Below are 15,478 nucleotides of genomic sequence, written 5' to 3' on the forward strand. Positions count from 1 at the left end.
CAGTATATTGAGAGCCATTCCCCAAACATTAAAAATTCTTCTGAAGACTCATTCTGGATGCCTGTAAAAGATGGTTGATAATTTATTTAATGAGGTTTATCCTGTGTCATATTTTTACCTTATAAATATTTTTACAACAGGCATCTTTGTATGCATGTCTTTGTCCCTATTTCAAATTATTTACTTAGAATAGATCATGACATAGGATTTCTGAGTCAAAGGACATGTGTACATTGGTTTTTTTTAATGTTTATTTTTGAGAGAGAGACAGAGTACGAGTGGAGAGGGACAGAGAGAGAGGCAGACACAGAATCCAAAGCAGGCTCCAGGCTCCGAGCTGTCAGCACGGAGCCCGATGTGGGACTTGAACTCACGAACTGTGAAATCATGACTTGAGCTGAAGCCGGACGCTTAACTGACTGGAGCCACCCAGGCGCCCAACAGTTGTTGTTGTTGTTGTTTTTGTTGTTTTCAAAGGACACGTGTGTTTTAAGGCACCCAGGTGGCTCAGTCAGTTAAGCGACTGACTCTTGATTTCAGCTCAGGTCAGGTCATGATTTCGTGGTTCGTGAGATCAAGCCCCAAGTCGGGCTCTGCGCTGACAGTGCGGAGCCTGCTTGGGATTCTCTCTCTCCCTCTCTTTCTGCCCCTCCTCTGCTCGCTCCCTCGCTCTCTCTCAAATAAATAAACTTTTTTTAAAAAGTAAAGAACGTGTGTGTTTTGAAGGACTGTGAACCCCTTGGTCACCTTGGCCCCAGGAAAGTGATGCCCATATTTAGCCCCCCTTCAGCCATGCATGGGGGCTGAGGCTATTGGCGGGGGAGAGGGGGCTGGTTGCAAAATGCAGGGTCTGCCATCGTCAGTTTGTGTTGGCTCTCTTCGTCTGCTTCATGGGAGGGGTCCTCGGTGAGAATCATGGCCTAAATGCCCTCCCTTTGCTCCCTCTCAGGAGGAGGGAACGTGGAGAGAGCAAGAGGCCCCTCGGCGGGACACTCCTGTGGAAAGTTCTTGCGCGGCCGCCGCCATTGGCACGCCTGAAGGCAGCCCTCCAGGTATCACCAATTCCTTCTTTAGGAAGGCGCTAAGCTGGCCTCTCAGGCTGCCATGGGGCCTGCTTCACATTCCCCAGAGCCTGCTTAACTGGATTCGGGGACTCCTGCGTGCAGCCGGCCTTCATTTCAGGGACAATGCTTACAACTACTGCTACACTTACGAGCTCCTGAGCGTCGGGCTTCCGCTCCTCTGGGTGTTCTCCGAGGTCCTGGCTTCCATGTACCGGGAGTCTGAGGAGTCCCTCGAGACCATCCGCAACTGGGTGCTCAGATGCTTCCCGGTCAAGCTCCACTGAAATGCCAGCCACCCCCGAAGGGCCCTAACATTTCCACCTTAGACGGCAGTGTGTTTGCAGTTAGCAAGGCCCTGGCCAGGAAGCCTAGCATTCTTTAATAACCAGTTCGCTCAAAGCCAAAGAGTTCCCGCTGGTCACCTGCGCCTGACTTTGTCAGGGCGAGCATCTGCTCCTGGTGCTGGGGCCAGCACGACATGAAGGATGTTTTTTATAGCTTTGTCCTCCTTTTATACCAAAGCGAGCCACATTTCTAGGTTTACATTTCAATTTTTAACTTTTAATAAGCCAAGAAAAAGCTTTTTTTTTTTTTTTTTTTTTTTTTTTTTTTGCTATGAGTGTCAATTTTTCTAAACACGGTTTGAAGTTTTTAACTGATATTACAAACCCTTTCTACCTTGCAGTCAGCTGCCGTAGTCACTGCCTGCAACATTAACGATTTGGGCTTTTATAGAAGCAGAAGTGAGTATGCTGCCTCCTGACCAGTGCTTTTAGATGTACGTCCCCTAATGCCACTTGTCAACAGGGGACAGTGTTTTGCAACACGAAAGCATGATCAGTTTAGAAGCAAGGAGTAGATCAGAGTGGAATTGAACCTACGGCCTGCAAAAGCACGCGGCAGTGTGTCATTGGCTGTTATCTGTCCTCCCGGAGGGACGGAAAGTGTTTTTGCTGCCTTATTTTGATGTACGATAGGAGCTGAAGGGTTTTTCCCCTCCTACCAAATCACAGCCAAATGCCTTAGAGCCATGGGGTTTCAAGCAGATTGCGACAAACCTCCATCATCCCTTCCCACTAACGAGCACTGCACGGGAAGCCCCTTGGCCCCTGACCATGCGGAGCTCCATCAAGCTGATGCAATGTCGAAGAGGAGCTATGTCAGTTGGTGGCATTGACGCCTGGGGTCATGACCCCTGGGACTCCCTATCAGGTCCTCAGCCCAGGCTGCAGACTGAGCCAAGGCCACTCAGGGTCTATAATGGTCAGGCTGAGGAAGGAATCTGCCCTCTCCTATCATGTCCTTTGGGACTGAGGGCGTTTGTTAGCACCTCAGGGTATTATTTCTGGGACACGAGATCTGCCCCATGAGCACTACTTACAGACATCCTGGCTGCTTAGCCGCTCGGCTGCCATGCATATTTGGTCAAAACAGCCCGACACCATTTGTTTTCACACTGTCCTAGCAAAGGAATGTGTCTGACCTCTTGTGTCTTGACTAGCAGGGGAGGCTGGGGGTGGAAGCTGTTTGTTGACTGATACAAAGGAAATATGCCCTATTAAGGGCAAACACAGGCATGGGGCCTACCTGTGGTCTTCACTCTGGGCTTCCGGAGGAGGCCTCTGCTTCCCCCCCGCCCTCCACTCTGCCTAGACATGACCACTGCTGGGTCTAGTGGAACAAAGGAGAGGCTGCCGGGAGAGGCCCACCAGCGTGCTCAGGATGTGTATATTTGCCAGGCTGGAGCTGGCTCTGTGCCCTTGTTACACTAGAGGTCTCCTCTCGATGAAGTAAGTACGGAACCTGTCGTGGGTTAGAAGCCAGGGCTCTTGAGTGCTTTGCGATGATAGGTTTCTATACGGCAGGAAGAGAGGGAGAGGCATTTCTACAAACACTTCCCTGAAGTTCTTGGATAACACAGGGATATGGCTGTGACCAAGTCCACAGGCACTGGCACCTCTGTCCTTGTTGGAACTGTTCTCAGTCTGATGACTCGTGTTGTGTTTTTCCAAATTTTTGCTGGGGTTTTACTATTCCGCGTGGTGGGAGGAACTTTTGCTTCATTCTTTGATTCCGAAAGGAAATTCTTGAGGTTGTGATGTGAACACATGCGCAGCCGTGTCATTGCTATTGTCTTCGGCTCAGGGTGGGCCGAGACGCTTTGTGGAATGCTCCACGAAGCCCGAGTGAGCATCTCTCAGAGTGTCCTTTACGGCCATGAAGAGACTGGTTTGAATTACTCTGGTGATACAGGGTGTGCCTGTCAGAAACCTGAGATGTTTGTACGTTCTGAGGCTTTGAACCTTCCTGGTGGGCAGCACCGAGACCCATGGTGGATCCCAGGAGGCACATGCCTCTCGGCCTCCCCAGCATATTCGAGAATGAGTATGAGACACTGGAGTAAAATTGGGGCCAAGAGATATGGGGGGAGGGGGTTCCCGAGGATGCGCGTAGCCCTGAGTGGAGAACAGAGGGGCACGGATCCTCTCTTGCAGAGAAAGAGGTGGTCACTACCAGAAAGGTTCACCTGACCAAAGCAAGCAACGATTTGTTTGGGGACGTCCCCCTTTTATTAATGGTTGCCTCATCTTCAATTTCTGTGCCTTTCGTGTTATCAGCCTTTCTCCTTTGTCCCCCAGACTAAATTCTCCTTTCTGTCTCTCTCTTTCCAACCTTACACTGTGGCCATCAGTTCGTTTCAGCCTTCCAGTGCTACACCCACTTCTTGGCTGACACACTTCTGCTCTGAGGTGACTGGTTTTCTTGCCGATTTTCAGAGAGTGGTACTAATGCCTAACCCGCTTTCCGCGCCCCGTCCTCCCCGCCGTGGTACTTACTGGTTGTGCTAACTGTGAACGTCTCGCATACTAATGGACTCATTCCGTGGCATGGTGGGTTAACAGCGTGGGGTGGTGCTCCGCTCGGAAGCCATTCTTCATTCTTTTCACCTCTGAGCCGGCTGCCCGGTCTACACCTGGGACATACCACGCCTCCCTCCGGCTCCCTGTACGGCCTGCATGCGTGCCTTTCCCATTGCGAAGCCACTTACCTCCCTGGGACAGTGACCCCAACTGTGACACCACACAGCAGAGAGGGCTCTTCACCTTTGAAAATAACTCTTTTATCTAGCAGCCTCTGAAAAAGTACATGCGTACAAGTGTCTTAAATTGATTCTAGTATAAAGATTATTGATCAAAACCATGGGTGACCCTTTCTGGAAGGATGTAAAAAAAAAGAAAAAGAAAAGAAAAAGAAGGAGAGAAAAAAAAAAAAAAAACGCTCCCAGGCTTCATCGCAAGCCTGACCCATGCTCTGTGTTTCGAACACACAATCACAATTTTCCTAGCAAATCCCTTCCCTGCTGCAGCCTGTGCTTCAGACACAAGGGCTTTGCTGTGGCTCCTCTTATTGTCCTTGGCTCAGAAAGCCCCAGATGATGCAGAAGCTTCACTTAGAGCAATCATTGTCACAGGCCAGGGGTGGCTTTGAGAAATGACTCCGTTCAGCCCAAGCCTGAAGCAGCCCGTGTCCACGCCCCCGGGGCTCCGCTCAAAACACATTTCCCACCCCTCCCCCACCCCTGCCGCCTCATTGCCTGCAGCAGCAGGACATTCCAAGTGCTTTTATAGAGAAACACCGTGCCAAGTACGGTGGAGCTGTTGTGGGCCAGGCCTCAGGGGCTCAGGCTGCAGGTGGTGTCTGTCCTGCATGCGGCCCCGAGCCACGCTGACCTCTCGGCCTGTCTGCACAGCCCCGCATGCTGCGCTGCTCACCGCATCGGTGCGGATTCCAGCCAGTACGAAGTCATTGCTCTTGTCTTGTCTTCTCTTGCAGAGTCTCCCTCCCTTTATAAAATGTCAACCGGAGGGGGCCCTTCTTCCCTCTCGGCCTTCTCTTTAGCTAGCCACCCCCACCCCCACCCCCCCATCTCATCGCAGCGCATGTTTGTGACCTTTGGTAGTCATTTACAGTGCCACACGGAACCCTGTATTTTGCACACGGCAAACATTGTTTAGCTTTATTTATGGTATTTGATGCTGTAAATGAAAAATAAATATGGTTCTTTATAAAGCTCATTGTTTCCTCTCTTCTTTGCCGTGGAAGCTGCTCCAACCTCAAACACGGGGCTGGTTTAGGGGGATCCGTCTTCCCTAAACCGCTGGCGGGACCTGCATCTGTGGTGACACGGGACTCTCTGGGGCTGCGCTGGGCACTCTCAAAGGAAATATTACCCAGGGGTAATATTTGGAAAATGTCACCAATGCTCCTGGGCCAGGCTTTGGGGTCTCTTTCTTGAAAGCTCATGGTACTTTTCTGTGCAGATGCTGGGCACAGCTGGGTGAGGGTCGGTGTCACATCAGCCGTTGGAAACAGACTGTCTTAACAGCTCTTCGCGCCCCTGTCCCCCCATCCAAACCATGGACCAGTAGGAGAGCTTTCCTTAGGAAACTTTCTCTAAGTGAGGCTCCTATGTGACAAAGGTCACCCTTGCAAGTCTTATGCTGGCCCAGCTGAGTGAGAGGTGAGAGGTAAGGAGGAAGGAGCAGACACTGGTTTCAGAACAGCAGCGAACATGGCAAGTATGCTTATCCAGATGGAGAGCCGTTTTGTGATCCCAAGAGACCTCCCCTGTCCCCAGAGGCTCAGGTCCCTCAGTGTCTTAGGCTGCAAAGCTCTGCCTGCAGATCCATTCCGAGGACAGAACCCGTGGCAGGCTCTGACCCAATTCCAGGCTGGCCTCCCCATACGGGAAGGATTCAGAGTCTCACTTGGCTAGTCTGGACCGCGCCAAGGAAGTCTGGTCCTCAGCCTCCTGAGGTTGGGATGCCAGCCGTCACCAGGCTGGACGTAGCTGGGCTTCTGACGCTGGTATGAGCCTCCGCCGAAGGGGCATTTCTGGGGCTCTGGGCCTCTGAGCTCAGCTGCTGGCTCCTGGAACTGCCTTCTGCGCTGCCCAGGGTTATGTACTCTTACCCAGGTGAGATATTCTTTCTTTTCCATAGAAGAAAGGGTGTCAGGGACTCAGGTCAGGAGCTAGGGTGGGCAAGTGACTCATTCCTTTATGTATTCATCCATGCAAGTATTTGTTGAACGCGCACCATACCCTAGACATATTTTAGGTCCTAGGGAGGCGATAGTGAGCCACACAAAGTCCCTGCCCCTCCCTATATCATGGATTATATGTATCTCGGTCTCATGCACTAGATTTGATTTGTTTTATTTGTACATACACTCACTTGTTTACTTAACCAACATTTACTGAGTATCTACGGTGTGCTGGAAATATCACAAGGGGTGAGGTAGACAAAAGTCCTCATTCTCATGGAACTTTACAGTTTTGACTTTTTTTTTTTTTAACTTAAAGTGGGGTTAAAGCAACATTTTCCAAAGTGTGTCAAGGGAACACTAGTTCCAAGAGGGGCTTTGTGAATCAGGAGCTCCATAGTCACACAGTTTGAGAAATGGTTTATAGCAGTCATGCTGGTCCTCCCAAACCTTGTAGATCCATGAGACTTACTAACATGGTAAAGTGTCTGAGGGGTCCTCCAGTAAAGAAGCTTAATTAACTTTGTTGAAGTGGGCTTTCCCATACCTATTTGAAATGAGTTTTTGTTTGTCCGGGATAGGTTTTTTGTTTTGCATGATACATTCTACATACATGTTGGGTAGAATATTCTTAATCCAGAAACACTGGATTAAAGACTTAAAATTTTAAAAAGGTAAAATAATAGAATTAAATGTTAGAATCAAGAATTGATTAGATCGTGGAGTGATAACTTTCTAAGCTTTATTTTGTTTTTTTTTTAAATTTTTAATATTAATCTATGAGAGAGAGAGAGACAGATTGTGAGCGGGGGAGGAACAGAGAGAGGGAGACACAGAACCCGAAGCAGGCTCCAGGCTCTGAGCTGTCAGCACAGATCCTGACATGGGGCTCGAACTCAAAACCGCGAGATCATGACCTGAGCCAAAGTCAGACGCCCAACTGACTGAGCCACCCAGGTACCCCTTAAATTTTAGTTTTTTTTTTCTTTTTAATTTTTTAATGGTGACTTTCTAAGCTTTAGAACCTTGAGAAACACGACACAAATTTGACCATAAACATTTTAAAAACTTAACAGTAAAAATGGAAATATTTAATAGTCAGTCAGACTGAGGGAAAATGTGAATTAGGTGCTATAATGAAGGAGTTCATTGCTGTGGCATTTAAAAAGTTCATGCAAAGGAGGTGTTCCCAAGTACCTTGCACAGTGTAGGTGATCAGTTAATATTTGTTGGTAAAAGACCGATGATAAATGTGCAAAGGCCATGAATAGACAATTCTCACTCCAGGAAACTTAAAAGGTAAATGCTAAAAAAGAAAGAGCAAGCATTTATAAAAATTACATTCAAAGGAATGTAAATTATCTCGTTCCCACTGAATTACTAAAGAAGAAAGTGGTGTAGATTGTAAGCAAAAAAAATAGTCTTGGGTAAAAAGTAAACGAGGACCATCTTTTCTAGAAAGCAATATGGCAACAATTATTAAGATCCATAAAAGAACTCTGACCTTTTGGCGCAGTAATCCTACCCCAGGGAATTTATCCTAAAGAAATGATCCAGCCAAAGAAACCAATCTCCCCGTAACCTGAATATTAAGTAGAGCAAGTGGGTCAGGCAGAGTGGGTGGGCTGTTCTCCTTTATTTCTGTGAACTCATTCACTTTTACAGCTTTTTCTTTAATCCCTTAAATAAGTACAAGTGACTGCTGCTTTTACTGCTCCAGGGCCAGCTGTTATTGATTGAGCGTTTCCTCCCTGCTGGGCTTGGGGCCAAGCAGCTCATGGGCAGTCCCTCATTAGCTCTTCACCTCCTTGTGGCCACCTTGAAGGTAACCTTGACATTAAAGGAGCTCTCTGATGCTAGGCAGGTGAGCTAGAGCAACATCTTCAACTGTGAAGGAACAGAGAGTCACCAGGCCCCGGCCAGGAATTAGATGCTGCTCTCAGGGGAGCCTTGGCCCTTGGGGAGGTCCTGGAGCTGGTCAAAGACCCAGCCTTGACTCCAGCGCTTTGTATGGACTAGTGGTATTGGGCAAGCCCCTCCTGTGAACTGATGCCCCTGGCTTAGGGTTTTGTGGCGGTAGAATCGGTGAACATGCCCAACAGGGCTCTCAGGCAGCAAGAACTCTCTGGCTGAGCTCTAGATAAGCACCTTCCTGGTTTTGTGCAGCAGGGAAGGCCCGAGACTTCCCAAGGAAGTCAAGAGACTTTCTTGAGCATTCTGTATCAGCTGGAGCTCAGATGTGCCGGACGGGGCATCTTTAGGTTGGAGATTCAACAGAGGTCTCCATTCACACTGGGCAGCACCCTCTATTTTTCTCCAGTGTTCTGATCTCCCAGCCTTCTTGAAGGCAACTGGTCACCTCCCTCAGACAACCCAGCCTCTGCTCTGGAGCCCCCTTCTTTCCCCTGCCACCTGGCAGCGAGACTGTGGTTTGGCTTAGTGAATTCCTGAGTCTCCGCAAAAAGGGAGCTGGGCTCTAGCCCTGCCTCTGGCTGCCTACTTGACATCTCTACTTAGATTCTACCAAGAGTCTCCAACCTAAATATCTACCTCCTGCTCATAATATTCCCCTGAACAGACTTGACCCTTGGCCTTCAGTCTCTGGGCACAGCAATTCCATCTTTCCCCTTGCTTAGCTCAAAGGCTTGGAATCATTCTTGATGGCTCTTTCACTTGGCCTCACATCCAGCCAGAATCTGTTCCCTTGTCGACATCCCCATGCTACCTCCCCAGCCTCAGCCACTGTTCTCTCTTCTGGAGTTACTGCAGTGGCCTCCAACACGGCCTCCTGGGTTCTACCTCGCTCTGCTCAACCTATTTTCAACACAATCCTAGAGTAAGCCTTCCAGAGCTTAGATCTGTCCTCTGCTCAGAACTTTCCAGCGGCTTCCCAGCTCACTCAGAGCAAAAACCAGTACATGTAATGGACTCAGATGGCTCTGGATGGCCTGGCCCCTGTTTTCTGACCTACTCTACTCCTGCTCTCTCTCATATACTGTGTCTCAGCCACACTGGCCTCCTTGAACACCAGGCACGTTCTGTCTTAGAGCATTTGCACTGGCTGTTCCCTCTGCCCAGAACACCCTTCTTTAGTATCTGTACAGCTGACCCCACCCTTCATTTAGCTCTTTGTTCCCTTGTCTCCCTCCCAGGGAGGTCTCCTGTTAATACTGCAATCCATACCCCCAGCTGTCCTGATCCCCCCTACCCCACTTACTAGTCAGGTGTTCATAGAAATGATCACCCCTGACCATATCATGTAATTCACTTACTGATTCTGGTTATTGCTTATATATCCCTCCTTGCCAGAACATAAGCTCCTGGAGGGCAGAGATCTCTGTCTCTTTCGGGCACTCCTATAATTCCCACTGGTAGAACAGTGCTTGACGCATACTCGACCCTTGATAAGTTTTTGCAGAACAGATAAAAGCCCTACCTTCTGGGCTGGACCTCAGACCGCAGAGTCTGCTGCTGTCCTGGGCTTGAGAAGGTCTTGCTGGCATCGATTCATGGGTCAGAATGACATGTGACATTGTGTGTCCTGCTGTGTCCACAGAGCCTTTTGATTGGGAGAGGGGAGGTTCGACTTGCATTCTTGCCTTTCGGGGGGTGGGGGGTGATCTTCACACAGCATCTCTCGCAGAACTGGGTGACCGGTGGGAGCCAGTGTGAGTTTGGCAGCAGAAAGCGGCTCCAGCGAGATCCCCTTGGGTGTCAAGGCCCAGGCCACGGAGCCACACACATCATCTCCCTTTCCTGGCATTCTGATACAGGAATCCAGGTGGCAGGTCTGAGACAAGAGGTGGGGTGGGGAAGGCTCTGCCTCTGCGCCTGGCATGTGGTTTGCTCAACGTGCCTTTGACCTCCTGAGTCGAGTCATCCTGCAAGTGTCTCTCATTGAGACCACAAGAGGGCAGGCAGCAGGGGGACCAAGGAAGAGGGGTAACCCCCCCTCACACACACCTCACCCAGACAAAGTAGCCAACTTCTCAATCTTGGGGGACCTAGCAGTGCCAGAAGATCAGTTCTCTCTCCTCCAATTCCCACCCGCATGAGGCCCAGCCAGGCCTGGCACGTCCCTGGGGCTGTGAGGACTTCATCCGGGCCTGGCAGCCATGCCTGCCATTCCCATCTGCCCTGAGGTGAGCTGTGGCACACTGGGATGGCCTGCCACCCAGCCAAGGGGCGTGTGCAGGACGGAAGGCCTGTGGGCCCCAAGGCTGTTTCCCTTCCTGCTTCCCTGGGCTGCTGTTAGGATTCCTACCCAGAAACTTAGAGTTCTCCACCCCCAACGTCATTCAGAGAAACTTGCATATAGGGTACTGGCTGTGCCCAAAGTTGGAGGCGCAGAGCTGGCCTGACACGGCACCCATCGTGGCGTGAGGAGGAAGAAGAAGAGAATGGAGGTCTGAGGACTAAGGCCCTAAATCTGCTGCTATTAGCAAAAGAAAAGGAGAAAAAGCCGGCTGTGTGGGGGCCCGCTGATCTGCTGGGAAGTTACCACGGGCCCCCTCCCCTCCTGGTCCTGATGGAGGAGACCCCGCTGCTCACACCAGGTTCTGGGTCTGTCCGTAGACGGCACTCCCCTGCTGTCTGACCTCGTGTGCAGGCAAGAGGGCCCCACCGCAGGAGCAGGTCGGCTCTGGTGAGCTGTGAGGATGGAACCCACAGCTGGGGAGTCCTGAGCCCTCCCCCTAGCTGGCTTTTAGTTTACTCGGGCTGGCCTCTGCACAGAGGCTGCTTCCAAGGCCAGGCAGGGCCCTTTGAGTAGTGCTCCCCACCCTGGTTGAGGGCAGCAGAGCGTGGGCCTGTGAGTACACACGTCTGCGCACAAACAGGCTTAGACACTTGGCCTGGGGATACCTGGCTAGAGTACAGGAGGGCGGGACAGAAACACCAGAGGCCCAGGGCTCACCATCAGTTTTGCCATTCCCTGAAGACCCTTGGGAACTGGCATTTCTGGGAGTCTACCCTGAGGTGTCACTCTCAGAAGCCTGGATGGCAGCTGTACCGTCTTTAGGCACCTGTGCCTTTATCCTTTAAGGGTACATGCACTGTGAGGGACCCTGGTACTGGCATAGACAACTGTGCCATCCCCTGGCAGTGAGTGGAGGGAATGCCTGACACAAGCCCCTTCCCAAGCCCCTCCCCCATCCTGCTGGGGGCTTGTCAGTGTCCCCTCAGTCGTCGCTGTCCACCTTACAAGATGGTGGGGAGACCGCTCTATGCTTAGTGTCCTGGACATTTGCCTGTTCGCTCTGAGACATCCTCCCCGCCCTTCCCCTGCTCTGCTCTGTAGTGAACAGGTGTAATCCCTGCAAACTACATTTCCCAGGCTCCCTGGCAACTGGCTTCCTGTTAGGCCTGACCATTGGGTGCACTAGTGGGAAGGTGGAGGGCGGGATGAAGGGAGAGGCCAGGGTATTTCTCCAATTCTCTGCATCCCGGGCAGTGAATGTGTCTTCCCCGTGGTACTTACTCCTGCCTGGCAGCCCTGGCCTTTGGACTCACCGTCTCCTCCCACCGCCCCGTCAGCAGGTGGCTTCCTGCTATTGCTCGTCTCTGGGTTGTCTCCCGATCTGCACTTGGCTTTCCGGCTCATCCGACACCATCGTCAATAGTTTCCTGTAGTAACTTTCCTCTGTTGAACTTTCTGGCTTGAGTTCTATTTTCCTGACTGGATCCTGATAAACTTAGTTTCGTTGCTCTTTTTAAACTTGGTTCTTCAGAGAGAACAGTGCGCAAGACAGCAGAGGGAGTCTTGCCAAGCCCCGAGCCAGAAGTAGCTCTGGCAGTTAGGAGCTGTGTGACTTTGGACAAAGAAGATAACGCCTGTGAGCCTCAGTTTCCTAATCTGTAAAATGGGCTTAATAACAATACACAGGAGAACGTGTTGCTTTGCTGTCTCCCTGGGTTCTGGGGGGAGCGTGGAAGGGTCTCTAGTCTTGGGGAGAAAACAGGAACAATTTCAGCAGCAGAACCAAGGGTCTTCACCCTGACACTGTAGCTGGGGTCTGGCCAGATAAAGGCCTTGGGACTTGGCTGCCGGGGGTGGTGTGTGAGGACAGACACAGCTTGGCTCCGCTGCTGGAGTGTCCTCTATCACCAGGCAGCAGGTGTCTGGCTAGAGCGCTGGGAGGAGACTGAAGTGCTCGGCTCTGAGCAGAGCTGCTTTCCTCCAAGAGGCCAGGCTCAGTTGCTCTGGGAGCTGCTGGATCATTCTCACCCCCACCCTCTGCACCTCCTTCCTTGGCAGCCCCCAGCCCCACCGGAGTCTTGGATTCTCCCTATGGAAATACATAACTTCAGGCAAAACGTACGACAAGTTGCAGACAGGCCTGGGGGAGGCAGCAGGTGAGCACAGCTGGACCCTCACCTGGGGCTGGCCACTGACACAGCCGTTGCGTGTCCCCGTGGTGACTGATCCAGCTGACTCACTGGGGGGCCCTGGCTGAGTTCTTTTCTGGGTGCCACGTTCTTGCACTCATGCAGTGAAGGTGACAGCACCATCCTTGCAGGTCGTCAGGATGTTAGAGATGGTGGATGTTGATAATGGCACTCAATAATAAGTTGGTGTTACTTTTGTTGTTGCCTTCCATTGCTGATGACTTCCATTGCTGGTACCAGGACGGCTCGAGCTAGGACTACTGGTATGTGCATGCAGATGGGTGTTGTCAGGGAATGAGAGAGGGGTCTAGAAGTAGAAGCTTGAGTGAAGCAGTTTCCTCCTGGGCATAGCACTGAACCCCAGAGACCCAGCTGGAGCCTTTGGCCCAGGCCTTGGAGGGCAGAAGGAGGGGAAGAGTATGTCCACCTTTGGGGCTTTTTACCTGGAAAAGGTGGTAATAAGAGGAAGCTCCAGCTTCCTTTTTTCAAAATCCTCACCTCCCAGTGCTCCCAGCCCCTCCACTGTTATCTGGACTCCGTGGTGAGAGATGCTAGCTCTGCTGTCCTGAGGGCTCATCAGTCAGCCATGTCCCCAGCCCTCTAGAAGCTCAGGGAGCTAGCCTAAGGCCTTATGCCATTCCATCCCTCAGCCCTGCTGGCCAGGCCAAAACTCTCTAGAAGGAGGAAGGAGAAAAGCAGACCCCCAGAGCGTTCCTTGTAGGTCTGGGCTGGTCCCCAAGGTGATGCTACCACAGCCTGGCACAGCTTGCCTCCACTGCCTGCAGATACCTTATCCCCCCCAGGCTGCTCTCAGCAACCTCACTCCCCTCTTTTCTGGCTGTGCATGCTCAGCCTTTCATTCTCCCCCAGGTTATCATAGCCCCTTTCCTAGTCTCCCTCTCCCCTCCTGTTGGGTCCTCCAGTCCGCCTTCCACTCAGTAATTAGAGCGATCTTTCTCTGAGGCCAGTCTGGTGATACCAGTCCTCAGCTTCCGACCCTTCAATGGTTGCTCTTGGAGTGACATCTACTCTTCACTTTGCCATTCAGGGCCCTTTCTGGTTCAGTGTCCATGCAGTCATTCCCACTGGCTTCTTTTATATACTCTCCTGCCCTCCAGCCAAACAGGGTTATTTTCTGTTCCCACGCAGATGGCAATGCTTTCCCACATGGCTTTTGTTCACAGACGTCCATCCCATGGAGCACCACCTCTCTCTTCTCTGATCAGAACCGACTTGTCCTTAACCCAGCAAAATGGTGCCTTAAACCCAGTGTTTATTGTACGGAAGTCCGATCTCCCTCCCCTTCCACCTTGTCCCGCCTTGCTCTCAGACCATCTACCCTGGTAATGCAACTATGTATGAATATGCCTTATCTCCCCTGTGGGACAGGAAAAGAACCTTGAAGGCAGAGAGAGCATGGCTGATTGGTTTCCAAACCCCGAGCACAGGCCTGGATCAGAGGTGGCCAAGTAGCACCTGTTGACTATGTATAGCCAACCACAATATTTGTGGTTGTGGTTCTGGCTCTGGCACACGCACCTATACTCAGATAGAAACCAGGTAGACAGTCAGGTCTCTGCTACAGTCATTCTGTGTAACAAGACTTCCAAATCTTAAGGGCTTGTAGCATCCATTTTTCCTGCTCACAGGTCTGTGGGTTGGCTGAGTGGCTCTGCTTCAGGCTGCAGGTTTAAGGGTGGCCTGAGCTCCCATGGGATTGGCCGGGCCAGGCTCCAGGCTCGTTCCATGTGCCCACAGCCAGGGACCTAAGCCGAAGGGACAGTGGCCATCTGGGACAAACTCTTCTCATGGCAAACTAGCAAGAATGTGAGTGGGCTAGCCAAACAGCAAGGCCATTTGAAGCCACTGCTCACGTCACATCTGCTCATTTGCACTGGCCAAAGCAAGTGTCCCAGCCAAGCCTCATGTCAGTTGGGCAGGGAAGCACACCTACCTGCCCTAGTAGGAAGGGCTGCAAAATCACAGGACAAAGCATGGCTCTGTTGCGGGGAAGGGGAAAAAAACTGGGAACATACTCCAGCCCAAACTCCCAGAATAAAGGTCACGCACATTGGCGTCCATGGTTCTGTTCTGCTCACAGCTATGCAGACTAGTCCCTGTCCTCTGATGAAATACATGACCATGTGGTGGTGTGTTAACCTCTCTGTGCACCTGCTTTTTTTTTCAGCAGCAAAATGGGGATAATAATACTTGTCTTAGAGGGCTCTGTGAAGTTTAATAGACTTGATACATGTTAAACACTTAAATAGTTCTCCATAAAAGTCTCAGTAAAAGTAAGCTGCCTCTATTATTACTGCTGCTACTACAATACAGCCAAGCATCCAATTTCACCCCTACTCCCCCTGTGCCTCCCACCCACGGCCACACCTGTGCAGAGGTGTGCCCATGTGTGTGCACAGGCAAGCATGCCCATATGCCAGGAGTGGCCAACTGACAACCCATTGACCGCATCTGCCTGCGCACGTGTTTTCACACGTGTTTTTGTTTGGCCTATATAGTATTTCAAAACATAAAAATAAAAAATGTGTTGAGTTATCCTCACAGATGGTAAACACAGTTATGGAGTGGCTAACCTCTCCCAGGTGGAGGCATGAAGAACCCAGCACTTAAGGGTTGGATGCAGCCTGGGAGGCAGTGAGAGAACGTGTCCCCAGAGCAGGGAGGGGTGAGGGCGGCAGCGGCTGCAGGAGGACCCCAAAGCCTTGTGAATTGGACTTAGCACTAAGGAGGGCATGGGGGACTTTGAAGCAGTTTGGGAAGTGGCAGAGGCATGGGCAGGATTACAGGGATTGAGAAGCTGGGTGATAGTAGGTGAACAAGTGGAGAAGTGAGTGTAGCCAATTCTCCCAAGATTGGCTGGAAAGGGAGAAGAGGAAGAAGAGTTGGCAAGGGGGGGGGGCGGGCATGGGAATTGGGTTAAAAATAGTTTTCTTAAAATGGGAGAGGCTCCAGCACATGCA

The 15,478-nt window shown here is 51.2% G+C and overlaps 1 protein-coding gene across 4 annotated transcripts in view; it reads left to right on the forward strand.

Annotated features, from left to right (window-relative positions):
• Nucleotides 1-15,478, forward strand: part of MICAL2 (microtubule associated monooxygenase, calponin and LIM domain containing 2) — a 220,837-nt gene that overhangs the window by 136,889 nt on the left and 68,470 nt on the right. For 2 of the 4 annotated variants that reach the window (XM_042906710.1, XM_042906711.1), the window contains one exon: nt 950-5,135. In XM_042906710.1, the coding sequence (XP_042762644.1) occupies nt 950-1,348 (399 nt within the window). In that variant the 3' untranslated portion in view covers nt 1,349-5,135. Of the gene's footprint in view, nt 1-949; nt 5,136-15,478 lie in introns of those variants that run through there. The other 2 variants (XM_042906712.1, XM_042906713.1) reach the window with 2 other exon arrangements.

This window comes from Panthera leo, chromosome D1 (assembly GCF_018350215.1).
Source record: "Panthera leo isolate Ple1 chromosome D1, P.leo_Ple1_pat1.1, whole genome shotgun sequence".
NCBI classification, from domain to species: Eukaryota; Metazoa; Chordata; class Mammalia; order Carnivora; family Felidae; genus Panthera; species Panthera leo.